Genomic DNA, 19,645 nt, shown 5'->3' on the forward strand with positions numbered 1-19,645 from the left:
ACGAGCACAAATTCACCGATCTCCCAGTACAAATAGTACAAAATTGGCCTTGAACCAATCCAATTGGAATGGCCCTCAAGGATCTGGTGCAGCTCACCCTATCGCCGAAACGAAGAGTTTCTATTCGGGCCGCAGCACTGTAAACCGCTCGTAAGCGTTTCCTAGGGTATGTGCAGTCTTGCTTGTTCAGGGTTCGAGCTACGCCGGCAGCTCTAACTCGTTAGTGACCGTTTTCAGTATCAGCTCTTATAGTATGACACACCTCCCAAATTCAAAGGGCGGCCTTGCCTAAATTGTTGTTGAAGTTGGCATCATTAATTGGGCAGTTGGCTTCTCCCCAGTCGACAGTGTTGAGAGTGGAACGCATGGCGCTATTCATGAAGTCCCAGCCAATTATGGGCTGATATTTGCCCTCATTACCAGTCGTATGGACGCTGTGGGTGCCAACAACGGCTGTGTCCTGGTAATATTTAATCTTAGGGTGTTTCGTCCCTGGCATAACATCCTTTAGTGCCCCAGATTCCTTCTCTGGGAATTTGCCGTGCGCAGAAGTTGAAATGCCAAGGACTGTAGGGTTTGCCACTGCTGGATTATTAACCCAGACAACGATGCATTCCCAGTCATGTCGATGACCAGTTAGTCCTAAAGAACCGCCTCCTTGGTCCTTAGGCATGTACCTATTTAATCAGTAAAGGCTATGTAGAAGAATTGGCCACGTGGATAACATACCACGCATACATGATACCGTAGGCTCCATTATGCCAGCCGCCACGCTCATATACCTGAGCCTTCGTCAGGTCTCGGCAGCCACCAGAGGGACTACCACTTGGATTTTCGCCGCCACTAATTTGCATGGTTAGATTGTAAAGGCTAACCGAAAATTGTTTGCCATGTAGAAGAGTAATTAGACATACCTCCAATTACCTTTGTCATCTATGGCAGGATAAGGTTGGCATCCACTGTCAATATACAAGCTTGGTTGAAATGTCTTGACGGTCTTGGCAGTGGCAGAGTTGTCCAAGTTTTGCGCCAGGGCATTAATGGAATCATGGTGAACCTCGGCGCCACGCCGCTCTAGCTTGGAATAGCCAGGCTCAGCCACAGGCGTAGCAAGGGTCGTGCTTGCACAAAGGGCAGTTAAGAAGAAGAAGGTCTCAGAAACACGCATTGTAAGGTGCAGTGAAGAGAACCCGGGGAGTATTTGCTTAGAATGAGGATTTGTCTGAAAGATTCGCGAGAGACAAATGAAATGAAGAAAGTGTAGATAACCGTAGTTAACACTGTGAAAAAATCAGGAGAATAGAGAGAAAGACATAGTCTTATATACCCATTCTGCACAGTACTCCTCTCCGTCCATTCCCGGAATCCTCTACTCGTACCATGACCACTTCAAGTGCATAAATGCTCCCACGTGCGGCATATTCCCCATGGAATTCGACATGTCTCAGAACAGGCTTTTGGCATGTACACTGGTTAGGAGAAGATGTAGACCGTGGGAGAGATACTGGCAACGGTTTAATATGAAGAGGAGAGACATTATCCGCATACCACGGACTCTAGAGTGGATAAATATCTCAGCCTGGAAAGCCAATCAAAAATGAGCGGCTATCGAGACATCGCATCGACAAAGGTAGGGTTCTAGGACTAAATGCGTGTTAATCAACGCCGCTGAGGATACACTTTTTAGCGCTGTACTCTCCAGTTTTCTTGTTCTCGGGTGGATCATTGATAATGTATGAGTTCAGCGACGAGGTTGTGTTCCGTATCCTGAAAGAAAGAACAGTATTTGAGTTTCTCGTCAGCGTACGCAAAACTCAAAAGGCTGTGTTTGGTAGTTATTCGAAAATATCCTAAACCGGACTTGCGCCGACCAATCAGCAGATTCGGAGATTACGAGACCTGGGGGTGGGACTGCGTGCATTATCAGATTGCGGCTAGGGGCAGCGCGGCGACAACGGCGAAATCAATTTGCTGTCGTAGTCGACCGTACGCTGGAAAAATTCCAGCCAATTGCAATTTTCCGTTCAAACGATTCCCCTTGCGAGCATGGAATGTATGGTCGGGAATTGGCATCGCAGTTTGCACTTTACTGGCCCTTTCATTAATTACCGAAATCCGCGGGCAGGATCTGTATGGAGTAAACAAGATCTCAATCGGTGAGACACACCGAAGATTTCCCGAGCTATGTCTGATTAATCACTGACTTATTGACGTTAAAAGGTTGTTAAAACAAGGCCTCACCAAAACCCGCCCAAACCCAAATCCGGCCACGAAAACGCAACCCAAAGAAGTGCCGTGTCCAGGTCCCGACTAGTGGGCCTTTATCTGTCGGAAAATACCAAAAATATTGTAGAAGATGCAGAGACGGTGATTGAAGATATCAAGGATTTTGTTTTATTGATCCTTACCCTTTTTGCTTGAAATAGTTGAGATATATTGTTGAACATGTAGGTAGAATTTCAAACTGCCGTAGCCCATACACAACGCGGAAAACGGCGTGGGTGGGCTAGTAAGCCACGATTAGCAAGAAAGGAAGAGGGGTATCAAGTCGGAGTCCCCGGATTTGTCTCTCAAACCGTAAATCCGAGACAGAAATCCTGGTGAGATACCCACCGTCACCTGAGCTTTCTCATATTCATTCCGCTGTGTAAACGCAGAATAGGCGTTCGGGTGTTCCTGGAAGCCTTTCCCGAGGCAGGTTAAGGTTACAGGCGTTGCACTAATCTAACAAATCGGCAGGCCGGAAGCCACGCCTTTCGGTCCAGGCCCATGGGCCGTCCCGTTTCAGCTGCTTGTTGGGGAGGATATGCGAGGTTAAGGGATCTTAGAATTTCGGTACATACTAGTGCCGAGGGAACCAAATGAACGAGTTGGTTGAAGAACTATCCGGGAGATCGCTGTTGAACGCGTCTCATACCTTCAGGAGCTAGTTATAGTAGAAGTTACAGCGTGGGTATTCCCAATTGATTTACCATACAAAATCATTTGGAGGAGCGGGTAGTCGCGCAATCAGCCAGTTCTAATTGATAAAATACTGTACCACCTCTCAGGATGAGACGTAGTTACGGAGTGGCGGGACCACTTAGCTCCCTCGTACAATCGTCTTGAAGTTACGGTAGTCCACTCTCCCGGCGAAGGAAATGTTTACTAAGCGGCGTCGCTGTAGTTTTAACTTATTTAGCCCGAACGAAGGTGCTTCGGGAGTTACAGTCCGATTAGCTCAACATCGGCCAGTTACGCAAAATATAAGTAGCCTGCACAGTCTGCACATTTTTAGTAGTTCCGGCTATTAGAATCTCATCAGGAAATCTTCTTTTTAATCAATTAATCAACACCTGTCTCTTTCGACAAACCTTCCGTCTTTCCGGTTCAAAATATGCAGACTTCTGTATCTGTGGCGATCATCTGCCTCCTCCTCTCCCTGGAGGCTAAGGCGAGGGCGTTCCGTCCCGAAGCGGGTAGTCTTCTTTCGAATGGGCTGGTATGTAATCCGCGTAATTCGACGGATAGTGTTTTAGGGAGCTGACATTTTTCGCAAAGGCTTTGCCTATTGAATATGACCTGTTGGAATCCCAAACAAAGAGTGGCGTACCTGCCGGCTCGTCATTCTGGTCATCTTCTTTCATCCACGGATCCGACAACCATGACTACATGATCGTGTCTCATGTGCTTGCTGGCTTGCCAGTCTCACCTTCGATGTATCGAGGATCTATACTCGATATTACGAATTCATCCCGCTACGGTCGCTTTGAGATCTTCTCCAATATTTCCGAGGTATACTCGGACACTGGAAACTTGAACACGAGCTATCCAGATTACGGCTTCAGTTCTGTTGGTTCAGATGAAGCTCCAGCAATGCGAACGTGGAGCGCCGTTTCCGGAGCCGAGTTTGATCTCACCTTCGAACTGTCCTCGCCTGCCTTGTTGAATGGTGGCCTCGGCTCTTTCAAGGCGGGCAATACCACGGCATATGAGTGGGGTGTGCCAGCGGGAAAGACAAAGGGGTGGTTCCGCGTGGACGGATCGAAGGTCAGTGTGGATGCTGAGCGCACTCTGACCTGGTATGACAGACAATGGAATGGAGCACCTGCGTCGTGGACTTGGTTTGAGCTGCACATCGAGAGTGGAAATCATGGAGCTTCTGCGACCCCATATTCGATTTGGGTTTGGGGGGAAGATACACCAGGGGGCTCAGCAGGGCTTGCTACTCTAAGAGACGCAGCAGGTATACAAAGAGTTGTGCCCGTGGTATCCATGGTGACCTCTAGTAGAACCTTCACTTCACCAGTAACGGGCATTGTTTACAACCTTGACTGGACCTTGAAGCTAGCCGACGGGACCGAATTCTGCGCGTCCAGTGTGAGAGAAGACCAGGAACTCTATGGGGAGGGTGGGTTATTCCCGACATACGAAGGTTTCGCCACAGTCAGCGGTGTATACAATGACGGCCAGAAGGTCAAGGGATACGGCCTTGTTGAGATTAACTCACCAGGTCCGGCTTCTTGATAGAGGTTCCTGTGTTTATTCAGTTGAGACACAGGCTGCGGCATATCATACGACTTGGATATCCAATAAATATTCGCTTCTGTAAAATCTCGCTAGTTTATCCTATTATAGACTATTATGCTGACATACTCTTGTTTTATTTTTAATAAACATATCCATGCCTTCAGGCCGAAGCCTTTTTTGGCGTTCCCCTTCATACTTCTTCAGCAAGTCCGGCAAAGACATGATTGTAAATTAATAAGACGACAAAGTGAGGGTTGTGACGAATAAGTTTAGGCTGAGTGTTGCAGTGGATGTTGCATACTTAGGGAATTTGAATCTAAATTATGGTAGTCGGCCTTTATACTCATGTATTCGGCGTGAAAGCGCAGAAATTCTCTAAGTAAGTCCTAGGATAATCTTCTCCTAACCTAGAAGGCACAAAGGCCTCAGAAGTTACCTTTGAAGCAGCCTCTGGTCAAGAAAAGTCGTGATTTATCGGGTCATTGGCCAATTTGGACGCGCATTGTTCTATGGACATCGAGTGAACCGAACTAGTACGGAAGTTGTACGGAGTATATGATTTAACAATAAGTCACCAATCCAGGTCTTAATCATGGCCTAGCGATGTGGATTTACGATATAGCACACCTGCGTGCTGGGAGGGCCTGGCAGACGAGAACGAAAACACAGAGTGCATAGTTTCTCTCCCGTAGTGGTTAGGTAAAGAAAGGGCAATAACCACTGTTATGTTAGTGTAAGCTCGCACTAGTCCACAAATGAAGGCAGCAACGCGATCCGCAGCCGCGCAGTAGTGCCATCGATCAAAAGCGGTGCAATTTGAGGGACTGGACGGAAGCCGTGTATTCACAGTAATAGCTGAGTGTTCTTCGCAGTTGGCTCGGAAGAGGCTCATATATGAATAAGTATGAATAAGGGACTTATTCGTATCCGTATTATCCATTTTCGTAAATAATCATGAATATTCAGGAATAATATTATTCCTTTCGAAACCATATCTATTCGTGCATGGGATTTTCTGAGTTCACCTTGGAATTCTTTGCACAATATTAACGTGGATTTGCTGGGCCTTTGGATCGGAACGGAAGACGAACAAGCCGCTCAGGAGTACGCAGCAGAAGGTACGAGGTCTGTTCACAAGCAAACTTGGAAGAGCACTTTTGCGCTGACTCAGCGGAAAAGGGAATCTAGGTTCCCGCACGATACCTTAGTTTAAACCTTCGTACTAGATCGTAGGAATTCTGGGGACGCTAGTACTAAAGGAGCTCGATCTATTAGTAAGATCCAAGCTCGCTCTAATAGTATTGCCCTTCTGTGACGGAGTCTCCAGGGAGTATGCACAGATCTCTCGCAATCATGTATTGATCTCTCGCAACCAAGGAGGTTCGACAATGTACAGGTGTCGACACGTCAGCGTTGACTCACCACAACGCTACCCTTCATATTAAATAGCCTCTTCCAGAAGGACCCAGAACTTCTCCCAGAATCAGTCTATGTATTCCTCCCATACCACATGTTCCTCAGGCATCCTCAACCTACCTAATTGACAGGCTCAATCATACAAACCCTAGAACCATTCTTATTTTACAACCGAATATCAGCGTAGATGGGAATATACTAGGGTACAATCCTATTGAAACACTTTTATCGTAGGTAAGGCTATGGTTATAGTGGAAAGTCATTTTTTAGGGTAAATTTAATTGTGGTCATTGTGTTATCATTAACCGCGAACGGATCGGACCATAAGATCGTTAAAGATTAGCATTGTAAACGATATAACGCACCGCTTCGCCTTTAACGAATAAGACAGTTTAAGCGAAGGGTACAAGTGCATTTCCGTAGTATTAGAGTATATAGCGTAAAATAAATTTTGTTAACGCTAGCGAAACAGTTTTCGTTCCACTTTAAGGTATCAATATAGAAACCTGGCGGGAAATTAATTAAGGAACCACACCGTTTCTATAGGATCAATATCACTATTAGTAAGAGCTATTAGTTCTTCTGGCTTGCTCCTTACGGAGGACTTAGAGACCAGCCAAAAATTAGAGCCGGCGAGTGTCGCTCAAATTAGTGAACTTTAAACAGAAGCACGATTCCTAACCAGCCTCAGATTTTGGCTGTCGAACTCACAATTATCCTTCAATATTTGCCACTTCTAACAACTGACAAGTTGATGGCAGCTAAAGCATGTAAACGACAAGAAAGGCCGAGAGGCCCCTATAAATATCTCCTGCTATCCCCAGTCCTTTCGCTCGACTAGCGCAACGGTTCTCTTCCCGCAGGACGTTTTCAATTGGACGCTGTGTAACTGCCAGCTCATCTGCCCTGTTATGTATTTTCTAGCGAAGCTTTCATATGCTATGTAGCCGTGGGTTTTAGTGTTGTTTCCTATCGGTCACTGTAGCGCCAGATAGAAAATTGCCCACCAGGATGTTTCCTAGTAGTCAACAATCTAGTCAGTTTTTGTTTTCTTTTCAGTGTTTTTCGACTTGTGGAGATCTCCATTCTACCACATATTACATATGCTAATCTCGACATTAGACCAGATCATTGCCCGGTCAAGGTTAATGTGGGTGAAGGTTAAATACATAGGCTGAATGAAACATTGCTTTCGCTGGCTAATTGCACACATCTAAACCTCCTAGCGCAGCGAGCACACACTGTGGACAGGCTGTAACTACCTTTCTTCCAAAGGCCATGGACCAAGGTTCTACCGACAAGAATATCGGATAACTACAAAAACGAGGGGTCTTTCTGGCCCACCATGGTTGGGGAACAATGGTGACGATTTCCGATGGCCGAGTGCATGCACCCGTCCCCATTTCGATACTTTGAGTTACCAACTTGCTGTCATGCAAGGCCCTGGTAAACTATGCATTTCAAGTGTCTCTATAATGGATATTAATGCACAAACATGTCTCAAAGAAGTATTAGCCACTAAGACTCTAACTGCAGGAAAACTGTTCAAAGTTAACCTTGACTCCTTCTGTTTCAGAAACAGCGAAAACCCCAATGACAGGGCCAACAAAATCCGGATCCGTCATGTCCATAGTGTCAACAAGAGCAAGTCTAATCCAAACTTTATGAGGTCCAGATTCTAAAGCATACATCAAGTGAAACTCCTGCTCCGTATACTCCATCCGTAGCGAAATACTATCAGGGGTCTTTTCCAGAGCTTGGCAGCTTGTCCTAACAATTTCCTGAGCACTGTTCTTTTCTTCAAAGGCAACTGATGAATCCGATGCGTCGAAGAAGATGCGAATATATCTATGCTCATCCTTATAGTAAGCTAGACCGCACTTTAGTCGTGCCGATGACCAAGTGTCAGAGATACCGGCAACCGTTACGCTGCTTTGTCCTTCTAGCAATCTTTGTCTCTTTCCGACGAATGTGGGAGATGCTTCAGGATCCGAGAGGTCGGTAGATGACGCGGTGAGGGTGATATTCGAGTTCGACTCATTGAACGAATATTTGCCTAAGGAGACATCGCGGATATAAACGTAGTCGATAAGTGGTCCAGCAGAGAGTGACGGAGTCTCATTTCTATTAGAAAGAGCTCTAGGGACAAGCTTGACTGGCTCGAGTGACGGCCATTCACCGTGCCATTTGGCGGACGTCAGGAAGGTTTCTCTGCTCATAGCGTATCTTCCCCGCTTGTCCTTGCGGACAGCTAGGCAGACAGCCCACCACTGGCCGTCATTATCCTCGAAAAGATCGCCGTGGCCGGTATGCTGAATGTACTCGTCGGTGCCGTTTGCCGTTAGGATTGGGTTATTAGGACACGATTCATAAGGCCCCCAAATGCTTCTAGAACGAGCCATGGTAATCATATGGGTCAGGTGTGTGCCACCTTCAGCAATAAGAAGGTAATACCATCCATTACGCTTGTAAATGTGTGGTCCTTCGGGGTAAACACCTCCAGTGCCTGTCCAAATCGTTCTTTCGTCTAGTAATCGCTTGCCAGTTTCAATGTCAATCTCAAAACAGTTAATTCGCGTCCAGGGACCCGGAGTGGCAGAACCGGTAATGTATATCTTGCCATCGTCAAAAAAGAGATCTGGATCGATACCTACAAAGTCGAAGTATACGGGATCACTCCAGATATCAGACCAAATGTCTGTCGTCGACACGAGAAAGTTCTGCTTGCCTACTTGACCCGTATTCTTGTTGTATAGGGCGTTGGTGCAGACAACGTAAAACTTCCCGGCATGATAACGGATGGTCGGGGCATAGAGGCCGGCGGTGGCTGGCAGGATTTTGCCTCCTGTTGATGGGCTCGGGGCGCTTAGTCTCGTTGCCGACTTGGAGAGGCTGAGTTGATCTCGTCTATTGATGGCATGTCCTAACCTCGGTTCATTAGTACGGAGTAAGGGGGAATAGTTTAGCCGCCCACCAATTTGCCGCCATGATACGAGGTCCTTGGAAGCGTAGATGGGCAGGCCTGGGAACAAGTGAAAAGTCGAGTTGACGAGAAAGTACCAGCCGGCAACTCCGACTATTGATGGATCGGGTGCAAAGCCTGGTATGATGGGGTTAATCGCACGTGGCGTGGGCATTGTGATGGTAATGTCTTAGCGTGGGTTCCAAGGCTGTCAATCTGAGACGAGGGAATATGATGGGCTGGAGTTGGATGAGTTATATATCTCGGCTGTGTGAGCATGGTGAAACTTGTGGATTGTATACCATGCTCTGCTACCGGATAATTAGACGGGAAAAGACGAATTAGTCTGGGAACACCGAGAGCAAGGGTTGCATTAGTGGTTGTCCGCAAGCTGAAGGAAGACAAGAGAGCCCCAAGGCCCTAAAATGATGCTATCTTGTTAATTTCTATTTACCCCACTTCAGCTGATTGGACCTATAAAGGAGCTAAATGTCGGAAAACTGTCGGGAAACTTGTGTGGCTTACATTAGCGAACTCGCAGACTCCTGTGGCGTTTAGGTTTATCTCGTGGACCCCCTGCTCTGCAAAACTCTCCTGCACTTCAACGACGTCTCCATCAGCAAGATTACACATAACAGGTCGAATAACAAATAGGCGACCATGTGGCTTCAGCATGGCCAAACCTAGTCTTCATGGAAGGGAAAAAGTCAGATGAACTACCACATAACCCTGGGAAATAGCTATAGACCGAGGTTAGTGTAATAGCCATGCAGGGCGAATTCTGTGCTCGAGGGCAGCAGAGAGTCTCCTTCGCGGCCTTCCTTCTTCCAATTACCCTAGGCTTAGGTGTTGGGCTAAGCTAATTCTCTATTATCGCGGGGAGCTTCCTGTATGTTGAGACCGTGGTTTCCATCCGAATGTTGAGGGTTGTGAAGAACCAACAATCGTACGAAGTCAAGTCACAAGACTCTAAAGTGGCTGACCCCTCTTCGTTGCTGCCGGGCTACTCCAAATTTCACATTCTTCTTCTGTTCAGGGAAGTTTTCGACCTTCGGTCCATTTTTAGCCGAGACATACGGAAAGAGACACGTTGCAAACAATGTGATCACTGTGGCGATTGTCCGAGCGTGGAGAGTAAAGCGACAGACTGGTCTGGAATTAACTTCGCAACTTCGTCCCATGAGGCAACCGTCCAAGCCCCACCACTTCCTGCAACCTAAAACCCCGTACCCCGGATCGACAACTCAGGCTAATGTCAACCGATCTCCAATTCGCTCAGCAACGGTCTATGCTAGCGTCTGAGGGGGATCGTTGCCCGACTACAAAAGGAGACGACCAAACATCCAGTTTCAAAGCGCTAATCATCAGTCAAGCTGCGGTCTCCCACTTCACCATGACCAGCAATATCGACAACAAGACCGCGACCGAGAAGGTCGCCACTGAGCATCAAGATCGTATCGAGACTCCAATCAAGCCTAGCGAGATCGTTACGGATGCCGTGGCCAAAGGTCAAGTCACCTCTGGTTATGAGACCTTGAGCTGGTGGCAAACCGTTAGAAAGTTCAAGCTCGTGAGTTTTATTTGCTTCATGGCTGCCTTTAGTGCTGCTACCGATGGATACCAAGTGGCGTAAGGAACCTCCTTTCGTTAAAGGCCACAGTGAAGTACAAGACGCTAACGGGCTATAGTATGAGTGCGAGTATCATCGCCAATAAAGGCTTCGTTAAAGAATTCGCAACCAAGATCAACCCCGACGGCAAACAATATCTTGCTTCGAATATTATCAGTTCTTGGGGTGCCTGCATGAACGTCGGGCAGATCCTCGGCCAGACCGGTGTGACTTTTGTCAATGCCAGATTCGGTCGAAAGATAGGCATGTATTGGCTCTGGCTCTTCCTCTTCGCCAGTGTGCTTGCCGAAACTCTCGCTAGGAATTGGAGTGTCTGGCTGGTTGCCAAGATGCTGGCCGGCTATGGTGTGGGTTGTCTCCAAGCAACCGTCCTTGGATATATCAGCGAGGTAGCTCCTGTTCGAATCCGAGGTGGTCTCTTAATGTGCTACAGCTTCTGGTGGACTCTTGGATCTTTCCTCACCCACGTGGTTCTGCAGAGAATGAACAAGACTCACCCGTACAACTGGCTGACTCCGATTTACACTCAATGGGGTCAGATTGGATTGATGATCCTAATTTATGTCTTCCTTCCCGAATCGCCGGCTTGGTTGGCAACTGTAGGCCAAGAAGAAAAAGCGAAGAAGGTTCTGAAGTGGCTGCATCGCGGCGTCGAAGACTACGACGTGGATCACCAATATCACCTCCTCGAACTCGCCATTGAGCACGAGCGCAGTGTTGCAACAGAACAGCGAAAGGAAAGCTGGCTTGCTATTTTCCGTGGTACTGACGGCCGCCGGACTCTGACAGCCTTGTGGACCATTACTGCCCAGCAGTTCACTGGTCTGGCGCTCTTTAGCACCTTTGGAACCTACTTCTTCCAGCAGGCTGGTTTGCCCGATCCATTTTCGATCAAGGCTATCACGACCTCGCTCCAGATTGTAACCGTCATTGCAGCTGTGTTCCTCGTCGATAGGCTAGGTCGACGACTCATGGCCTGCATCGCCACTACGCTCATGTGGCTGACCTGTCTCGTGGTCGGTATCCTTGGCACCTTCCATGAGACGAAAACTGTCACCTATATTTTTGTCCTCTTTGCATCGTTGTGGAGTAAGTTATATCAGTAATAGGCTGCCGTAGTAATGGATCAACCGACTAAATTTCCTTTCTTAGACGTCGGTATTGCCGCCAACGGTGCCGCTGGTTGGGGCTTCATCGGCGAGATATCCTCGCAGCGTCTCCGCCCTTACACATCGGGGTTCGCTGCGTCAGCTAACTCCCTCGGAGGATTGATTATGTCTGTCCTCATGCCATACATGGTAAATGCTAATGAATGGAACTGGGGATTGAAAACCGGCTTTTTCTACGCCGGTGTGGGCGCCCCATTTGTCGCTGGGATGTGGTTCCTTATCCCCGAAGTTGCTGGGTAACTTATTCTACTTCGTTTTCAGCAGCATGATTTGGCTAACATACTGTAGTCGATCCGCCGCCGAGTTGGATGAGCTTTTCGAACGAAAGATCAAGCCGTGGCGATTCCATAAGACCGAGACTGCGACTGAGCGTTTGGTCAAGGCTGAGCGGGAGCAGTGATCTGTAATGGGGTGCGGTTGAGACTTTTTGCACAAGCAGATGCGTCGACGGACTTTCCTTGTACAGGGCTTTGGAATGCGGAGGAAGTAACGGAGCTCTTGACGAATTTTGTACCACGGAATGATGCAGACATCAGATAGTCAACACGAAGATTTGGATATTTTGTGCATTGGTTACACAAATACTGTCTGCTCTTTCAGAAATGGCAAATCTTACAGTGTGACAATAAGTTTTACGCGTACATAGTCACAAGTCTTAGTGTGTTCTCGCAGAACTCGGATATCATCTTGGTCCAATACCCCTGATCTTTTCCATTCCCTGACAAGCCGTTTTTCAGACATTAGCCAAGTCCATATGTTCAGCCTAAATTATGAAGTTGGATGAAACCCAACGCCTCTCGGTGTGATTGGGAACTTTTATTCAAAGTGGATTATGTGCTGCGTGGCATTTGGCATGAAAGTTTCAAGTTGTAGCTCTGACCAGTCCATCAACGCGCCAGACCTGGCTGCGTACATATGAGAGCTCACCCTGAACTCATCAAACTAAGTGCCAGCGAGACAGCATATAAGACAAGGGCGATTGTATTTAAGACTTGATAATCAACTAAAACATGTACCAAAGTAACTAGCCGATTGAACGAATGTCATATGATACTACGGACTTGCTTTGGGCGTTGTGGTACGTCGTAGAGAGCCATTTGATTTGATGGACCATTTCGGCACGTAGCACCTGAATGTCGTCAACAGTGATTTGATCGCCTCTATCTTAGCCTCATTTGATCAGCTTAGTGAACAGCTAGTTTTCCGCCCAATTCCGCAATGCCACACTAAGACAATTGAGCGCATTGGATTGCGCATGGCTTGGCATGTGCGGACTCCACCGCGGATGATTTATCCCCATGGATGCTCCACGGAACAGCTGAGGGGTCAGGTATAAATCATGTGGCATGCCTCGATAGGCAAGTGAATCTGTCATCCTAAAGAATTGCCTTCTATATCCTCGTCCTATTTGAATTTGATGCATCATGATCTCCACAGCTAAGACTCCGCACTTGCACAAGGTGGGCAATACGTGGGAGCTTTTGGTGGATGGCAAGCCTTATCTCATCCTTGGAGCCGAGCTCCACAACTCGTCAATGAGTTCGGCTCATTACATGGACACCGTTTGGCAGAATCTGACCGACATGGGCATCAATACCGTGCTAGGTTCAGTCACTTGGGAAGACATTGAACCCGAGGAAGGGCGTTTAGCTTTCACGAGCTGGATGCGGTTATCGCAGGGGCAGTGAAACACAATCTCCGCCTTATTATCCTCTGGTTCGGATCATTCAAGAATGGTATATTAATTGCTCTTACTGAAACAATGTGTACTAATTTCATGAAGGTAGATCAAGTTACGCCCCGTCATGGGTTAAGACAAACCCTAAACGATTCCCACGGATGTATATTAAGGATGAAGAGGGCAAAATCCATAACTTTGGCGTTCTCTCAATTTTCAACGAGGAATGTTACAAGGCAGACGGAAAGGCATTTACCAAGCTCCTTCAGCATCTCCGTGACAACGACAAAAACCGCACTGTTATCATGGTCCAAGTTGAGAACGAAGTTGGCCTCCAGCTCGACTCACGAGATCGCAGTGCTGCGGCAAATAAGCTATTCGACTTGCCAGTCCCAGCTGAGCTTGTTAGCTTCCTTCAGCAGGATTGGGATAGCCTTCACATCGATACGAGGAAGAAATTGGCTAACTTTAATATAATTCCGGACGGTTCCAAGGACAAGACAAGAAACTGGGAGGAGCAATTTGGTCAAAGCATCTGGACTGACGAGTTGTTTATGGCATATTACTATGCCCGATATGTCGAGCACGTCGCTTCTACGGGTCGAAAGCAGTACAATATCCCGCTATTCACTAATGCCTGGCTGCCTCGACCCGGTGTAGCCGGCGTTGCCTCTGGCGGCGGCAAGCCAGGCGAATATCCCTCGGGCGGTCCTGTGAGCACGGTTCTCGATGTCTGGCAGAAATTCGCACCAAGTATGGATTTCTTTTCGCCTGATATCTATCATGCTCCTTACTCTGAGGTCTGTGGGATCTACAGTCATCGAGGTCAACCCCTGTTTATCCCTGAACAACGAAGGGATGAAGTTGGCGCCAGGAGCATTTGGATTTCGATTGGAACCTACAAAGCCCTTGGTACCAGCCCATTCGGAATTGACACGCAAAAGGCTAATGTGTCACCCTTTACGGATATGTATAAGCTTCTGGGCTCAGTTGCGAACCATATTCTCAAGGCGCGGAGAGAGAACAGGACCATTGTTGGCTTTGCATTTGAAGATCCCCCAACTGAGGGCTATCCCGACCCGACTCCGCCCATAATAGTATGCTTGCAAAATTACGTGCTCACAATAGGTAGAGCATTCGTGTTTGGCAAACAATCTGCGGGTTATGGAATGGTGATGGAGCTGGAGCCTTCAAAGTTCCTTTTGATTGGCAAGGGTTTCCAGGTGGAATGGAAACATAAGTCTGCAGATCTCCCCTACACGGAGATCTTGAGGTTCGAGGAGAAAAGCGTTGATAAGGAGACTGGGGAACTGAGGACAGAAAGAACCTTGAATGGCGATGAGTCGAACAGCGGGCAACGAGCGAACATGCCCAGCGATGACCCTGACTATGGAGAGGAAATCGTTCCCGTGCATATTCTGGCTCGTACTGCTGTTGCTGAACTGGAGCTATTTTCTCTGGGGAACGAAGAGATCTAGGTTATTTGCGACCTATGTATCAATGGCCGAAACCTGGAGCAGGCAGTCCGAATTGCATAACTGTGAACATGAGTACAAGGCTCAGGGGAAGGACTCGACAATCACCCGTTAGACACTATATACTTGATTTCAAGTTGGGAAATTACCTGCGTTTCTAGTTGACTTACATTGTCCTGTCTGGTATACGTGATGGAATAACATCGTTCTTTAAATGCCCTAAAATCGGCGTGTTTCTTTTGTCTTTTATCTTATTCTCAAAACAGCTTGTACTCATATGTTAGTGTCAATTCAGATTATGATAGTGAAACATAGGAGTATAACCACGTAATATTTGTGATGGTGTTTGTGCTGCCCAGATCGCTTGGGATTTACATTATAATGTTGTAGCATTAATCAGCTTTGTATGTTTACAACATACTATCACTCAAATCATGATAACTTAGTAGGGTATTTCGTTTCTAAGAAATCCATAAATGATCCAGAGGCTCTAATCCGCGTCCGCTGCTGGAGCTATTCTCGGGCCGCTCTGAGATTGGTTGCTGGAATCCGAGGATAAATCGCAGCATCCAACGATCTAGGCGATATGCAGCCTCATGATATTTCATGCAAGCGTTATGGAAGGCCCTCAGTCTCCCGCTGGTCGCAGATAAAACTGGCCAGTACTTGTGCAGAGTGGTAATAATCATGAAATTCCGCTCCAGGCGACTTTTGGCCAATGAGATCTCTTCTGGGTGCTCGCTAGAAAGCAACGTTTGAATCTGTATCGTTGACGACACGACGATTAAATGGCCAACTGTCAAAGAAAAATGGCTTATCGCTGGTTTTTGGATAGCGTGCCAGGTAAGATCGCACAGGCTGGCTGCATGACATTTGCATCGGTCTAGGAACTCGATTGAAGCCCCTTGAGAAAGTGAATCTTGGGGCAAGCCTTGGTTCCAACCCAAGGATATGTAAAATAGGAGTTGCCCCGCGTTATTATAATTCAGATGCAAGTTGATAAATGTTGATCCGAGGCCGAAGTTCACCCATTGTGCCTCATTTTCCTCGCTGTACTGCATTTCAAGTGGCAGGTTGGCTAGCCACGCATCCAACTTACCAGCAAGTCGTCTAATATTTAACTCAAGTAGGCCTTGGCCCATATCATCTGTGGCAATACTAGTGTTAAGAGCATGAATCTCGTAGAGAATCATGTTCAATCCTATAAATTGAGCCAGTATTGGGCGTGGAGTCCTGCCTACAGACAAGTCTTGCGAGGCTTCCGATTCGGCGTTCTGGGCGAGCTGATTGGGGTCAAGAGTCATAAATTCGATCTCGCACATTGGCAAAGCAGCATGTTTGGTAGCTGGGATGGCCCTGGGTAGAGACAGGGAGGTGCTATTCCAGGTGTCGGTCGTTATCAAGGACCACCAAACTATCGAGGCCAAATATTAGTAACAGCAATTTTGGTAGTCCGGTAACGAGGCAGTATAGGCGAGAAAACAACCTCGGCGATTGAGCTCCTGCTCCACTTGCGTCTTAGCAGGGCGATTAGGAAGATCCAGCAGTAACGCAATCCGGCATGCAATACCATAATAGATGCACTCCGTCATGGCTTCGCCGTCAGCCATAACATTGGCTGCCAAAAGTATGCAAGCTTGGATTGTCACCAAAGAAACCTCGTGGAGATCAAGTAGCTTCTCTGCCTCCCGTACATACGGACGGCCACGGTCCCAAGGATGGATAGCTGCAAGACTGGGATGGGTGGAAAACCGAGCGGAAAGCCCGATAACAGCAAAGAAGAGAATCTTTGGAAGAGACCCGTCTTCCAAAGACGCCAAAAAGGATGTCTTGTGGAAGAGACTGGGAATACCCATGAGATTGTGGGTAAAGAATAAATCGCCCAGTTCCAGGCATAGAGCTCTCTCAGGTAACGCCGCTGAGGAAGATTGACCACTTCGATCCACTAGAGGCGCATAACCCCGCAGAGACGTCTCGTGGGCCTCGATGGGCTCCACAAATGTACAATCCAGCCTGTGCTGTAGGCAATAGCCGCAGCTCGTTCCGCGCCGGGCTCGGTCACATTTCTTTCGCCGAGCGCTAAATACCCGCGAGATCCTATGTCAGCGACGGTATATCGAGATACGGAGGAATGCGAAACGCGCGGCGTACCGGCAAGTATTGCAAGCTGAAAGTGGTCTCATGTCAGTTCTGGGTCGATGGTCAGTAGGTGTTGTCGGAAAACGGCCGGATAATCAGTAATACACCAGAAGAGGGGTTCAAAGTATCTATGCCTTGGTGTTAGGGTTCTGCCGTCTCCTTCCGGTTGCATCCGTTATAAATAGGGAAAGCCCCTCCATCCCATCTTGAGCATGGCGTTAGGTGTTGCAGCTACCAAGATACCCATCAACGCAGTGGGGGTTGGGTTACCAAAAGGGCAACGTATATTTCCCACGATTCGCACGTTAGGGCTCACGTAGAGCTTCTCAAAGGTATCCCGAGGGGTGGGAAGGAGAACAATCTCCGCAGCGCGAGTGGGTGCATGCATGTCGATGCCGGCTTCTAGGTGGTTTTTCGTGGGTTTACCGGACATATTGTTCTGTTAAGATTGTAAAACGATATAGAAATATAATAAGTCTCAGCCGATTTCTTTTTTTCCATTCTCAGTTCGTCCCCGGTCTTGTTATATGGAAAATGCGGGGAACACTATGTGTATCACAGCATTGAATCTATCTCGTTCCCGGATCGTACCCCTCACTCCTCCGTAAACATCTCCTTGGAGCGAGGATGGCATCTACGGTCTCGATGGGTACCATAAAACTCAAATATATGCTTAGGGTAGCAATGGAATCAAAGAACACAGAGCAATCTACAATAACGCTGAGGCTGGGCCCCACCGCATGCTCCAGTCAAGTATTATTGCTGTTCAATACTCCGGTTATAATCTAACTATAAAAGATTATAATCCAATTATCGAAGATAAGCTTGTTATCTTTTAAATAAATTCAATTTCGGATCGCAGGGAACTCACTCTTGCCTGTACCATACTTGGAAATGCCACTTCTATTGGAAGAATGGCGTTTAGGAGTCTTTCCGCAATACCCGCCTATCCGAGGAAATCTCACATATCCTCCACCCGTGCGAAGCCTAACCAATGTCTCTTCGATTAATTGCATTCTATACTTGACAGGTTGTCGAAAGGTTTGCATTATAATTAATATCATATCACTAAACTAGAGCAAGTAAGAGGCTCACCAGCGACCCCTGTCACGAAAGATAACGCTCATTCTGGAAAGTCCGTTCAGCGCCTCAGACATTCCAACATGGACAGCAACTCAAACGCGGACGATGTATTCGCAGCCCTCGAGAAAGCCTTCTCTGAGGCCGTGAGGGACGGTGTCCTACCCGGCGCTGTACTTACCGCCACAAATGGGAATGGGAGCTTTCATTTTACTAAAGCATTTGGGAACAATGGAGTCAATAGTACCGGAGATCCGCTCACGACGAAGTCCATTATGGCAATTGCATCTATGACAAAGCTTTTGACGTCCATCGCCGCCCTTCAATTGGTCGAGCGTCAACTTGTTCATCTTGACCAGGACATCTCACCTCTGGTTCCTACTTTGGCTGCCCAAGAGGTTTTGACTGGTTGGGATACAACAGGGCGATATATTACGCAGAAAAGGAAAAATGTCATCACTCTTCGTTATCTCCTTACCCACAGCAGTGGCGCTGGTTATGACATGAGTAATCCAGCCCTGGCAAGGGTTACAATGTCTCATGGTCGAGAGATAAATGTTGGCGCTACGGTCAACGAGAGATTCGGCTACCCTCTGTTATTCGAACCGGGTACCAGCTGGGAGTACGGGACGGGTATCGATTGGGTTGGTCAATTGGTGGAACATCTCACCGGACAAGACTTGGAGAGCTATATGCAGGAGCATATCTGGGGCCCTCTGGCGATCCAGAGAATCACTTTCTGGCCATCTCGACGTATCGATATGAACACCGAACGTATGCGAATGACAGTACGTGACGAAACTTCGGGACGTGTTGTTCCTCTGCAGAGGCCTTTCTTAGCCGAAGGGGTTAGCGAGTGCTTTGGTGGTCAGGGGGCATATGCCGCGATGGAGGATTTCATGAAGGTTCTTCGTTCAATCCTCGCAGATGATGGGAAGCTCCTGACCAAGGATACAACAGCCACAATGTTCCAGTCTCAGCTCGGTGATGCCAGTAGGGAGTCACTTCGCAAACATATCAAGTCTTGTGGTCTCAATGCGGCTTTTATTGGCATATCAGATAACAGTCATGCATATGACTGGGGATTGGGTGGAATGCTGGCCATGGATGATGAGTTGTCTGGCCGGAAGAAGGGTACATTGTTCTGGAGCGGAAAGCCAAATTTGTTCTGGGTGAGTAGGAAGTAAAATGACATAATATCCAACGGAACGCTGATACGATGATTAGTTCATTGACCGAGACTCGGATCTTTGTGGCGTTTTTGGTACCCAGGTCCTTCCACCTGGGGATAAACTTGTGGCAGAGATGATACAGCTATTCGAGAAATGTCTATATAGAGTTGCCCAGGCAGAGGGTCAATAGTTCGTCGGTGCTACTGGGTTATGAATGCACCGTCCCGACCTATAACTATGTGAGAGTCGGGAAGCACACCGCGTTCCTATTGGCCTATATACCCCAATATATAGCGGATTACGTCGGGACGCTAAACCCGAAGGGGAGACGGAGAATCCTAACACTATACATAAGAATAAGACCATTACTTGGTACGTACTACCCCCGCGCACGCAACTCACCGTGACCAGTTAG

General features: G+C 47.6%; 9 protein-coding genes across 9 annotated transcripts; 5 read left to right on the forward strand and 4 right to left on the reverse strand.

Annotated features, from left to right (window-relative positions):
- Positions 1–271: 271 nt before the first annotated feature.
- Positions 272–1,168, reverse strand: N7446_004325 (NPP1 family protein; the record flags this gene model as incomplete). The annotated part of the gene is made up of 3 exons (XM_058513074.1): positions 272–677; positions 730–843; positions 915–1,168. The coding sequence occupies 3 exons, from the start codon at positions 1,166–1,168 to the stop codon at positions 272–274; spliced, it is 774 nt and encodes a 257-aa protein (XP_058374403.1).
- Positions 1,169–3,376: 2,208 nt separating this feature from the next.
- Positions 3,377–4,506, forward strand: N7446_004326 (uncharacterized protein; the record flags this gene model as incomplete). Its single annotated transcript, XM_058513075.1, has 2 exons — positions 3,377–3,481; positions 3,541–4,506. 2 exons carry the CDS (start codon positions 3,377–3,379, stop codon positions 4,504–4,506), a joined length of 1,071 nt encoding a protein of 356 aa, XP_058374404.1.
- Positions 4,507–7,451: 2,945 nt separating this feature from the next.
- Positions 7,452–9,062, reverse strand: N7446_004327 (glycoside hydrolase family 43 protein; the record flags this gene model as incomplete). Its single annotated transcript, XM_058513076.1, has 1 exon — positions 7,452–9,062. One exon carries the CDS (start codon positions 9,060–9,062, stop codon positions 7,452–7,454), a length of 1,611 nt encoding a protein of 536 aa, XP_058374405.1.
- A 1,218-nt stretch (positions 9,063–10,280) lies between these two features.
- Positions 10,281–12,086, forward strand: N7446_004328 (general substrate transporter; the record flags this gene model as incomplete). Its single annotated transcript, XM_058513077.1, has 4 exons — positions 10,281–10,516; positions 10,576–11,606; positions 11,670–11,922; positions 11,975–12,086. 4 exons carry the CDS (start codon positions 10,281–10,283, stop codon positions 12,084–12,086), a joined length of 1,632 nt encoding a protein of 543 aa, XP_058374406.1.
- Positions 12,087–13,110: 1,024 nt separating this feature from the next.
- On the forward strand, positions 13,111–13,374 carry N7446_004329 (uncharacterized protein; the record flags this gene model as incomplete). The annotated part of the gene is made up of 1 exon (XM_058513078.1): positions 13,111–13,374. One exon carries the CDS (start codon positions 13,111–13,113, stop codon positions 13,372–13,374), a length of 264 nt encoding a protein of 87 aa, XP_058374407.1.
- A 151-nt stretch (positions 13,375–13,525) lies between these two features.
- N7446_004330 (uncharacterized protein) lies at positions 13,526–14,842 on the forward strand (the record flags this gene model as incomplete). Its single annotated transcript, XM_058513079.1, has 1 exon — positions 13,526–14,842. One exon carries the CDS (start codon positions 13,526–13,528, stop codon positions 14,840–14,842), a length of 1,317 nt encoding a protein of 438 aa, XP_058374408.1.
- Positions 14,843–15,300: 458 nt separating this feature from the next.
- Positions 15,301–16,695, reverse strand: N7446_004331 (fungal specific transcription factor domain-containing protein; the record flags this gene model as incomplete). The annotated part of the gene is made up of 2 exons (XM_058513080.1): positions 15,301–16,253; positions 16,326–16,695. 2 exons carry the CDS (start codon positions 16,693–16,695, stop codon positions 15,301–15,303), a joined length of 1,323 nt encoding a protein of 440 aa, XP_058374409.1.
- A 458-nt stretch (positions 16,696–17,153) lies between these two features.
- Positions 17,154–17,411, reverse strand: N7446_004332 (uncharacterized protein; the record flags this gene model as incomplete). The annotated part of the gene is made up of 1 exon (XM_058513081.1): positions 17,154–17,411. One exon carries the CDS (start codon positions 17,409–17,411, stop codon positions 17,154–17,156), a length of 258 nt encoding a protein of 85 aa, XP_058374410.1.
- Positions 17,412–18,141: 730 nt separating this feature from the next.
- N7446_004333 (serine hydrolase domain-containing protein) lies at positions 18,142–19,420 on the forward strand (the record flags this gene model as incomplete). Its single annotated transcript, XM_058513082.1, has 2 exons — positions 18,142–19,230; positions 19,286–19,420. The coding sequence occupies 2 exons, from the start codon at positions 18,142–18,144 to the stop codon at positions 19,418–19,420; spliced, it is 1,224 nt and encodes a 407-aa protein (XP_058374411.1).
- Between the last annotated feature and the right edge of the window lie 225 nt (positions 19,421–19,645).

This window comes from Penicillium canescens, assembly GCF_028828765.1.
Source record: "Penicillium canescens strain IBT 15451 chromosome Unknown utg000003l_segment0_segment0, whole genome shotgun sequence".
NCBI classification, from domain to species: Eukaryota; Fungi; Ascomycota; class Eurotiomycetes; order Eurotiales; family Aspergillaceae; genus Penicillium; species Penicillium canescens.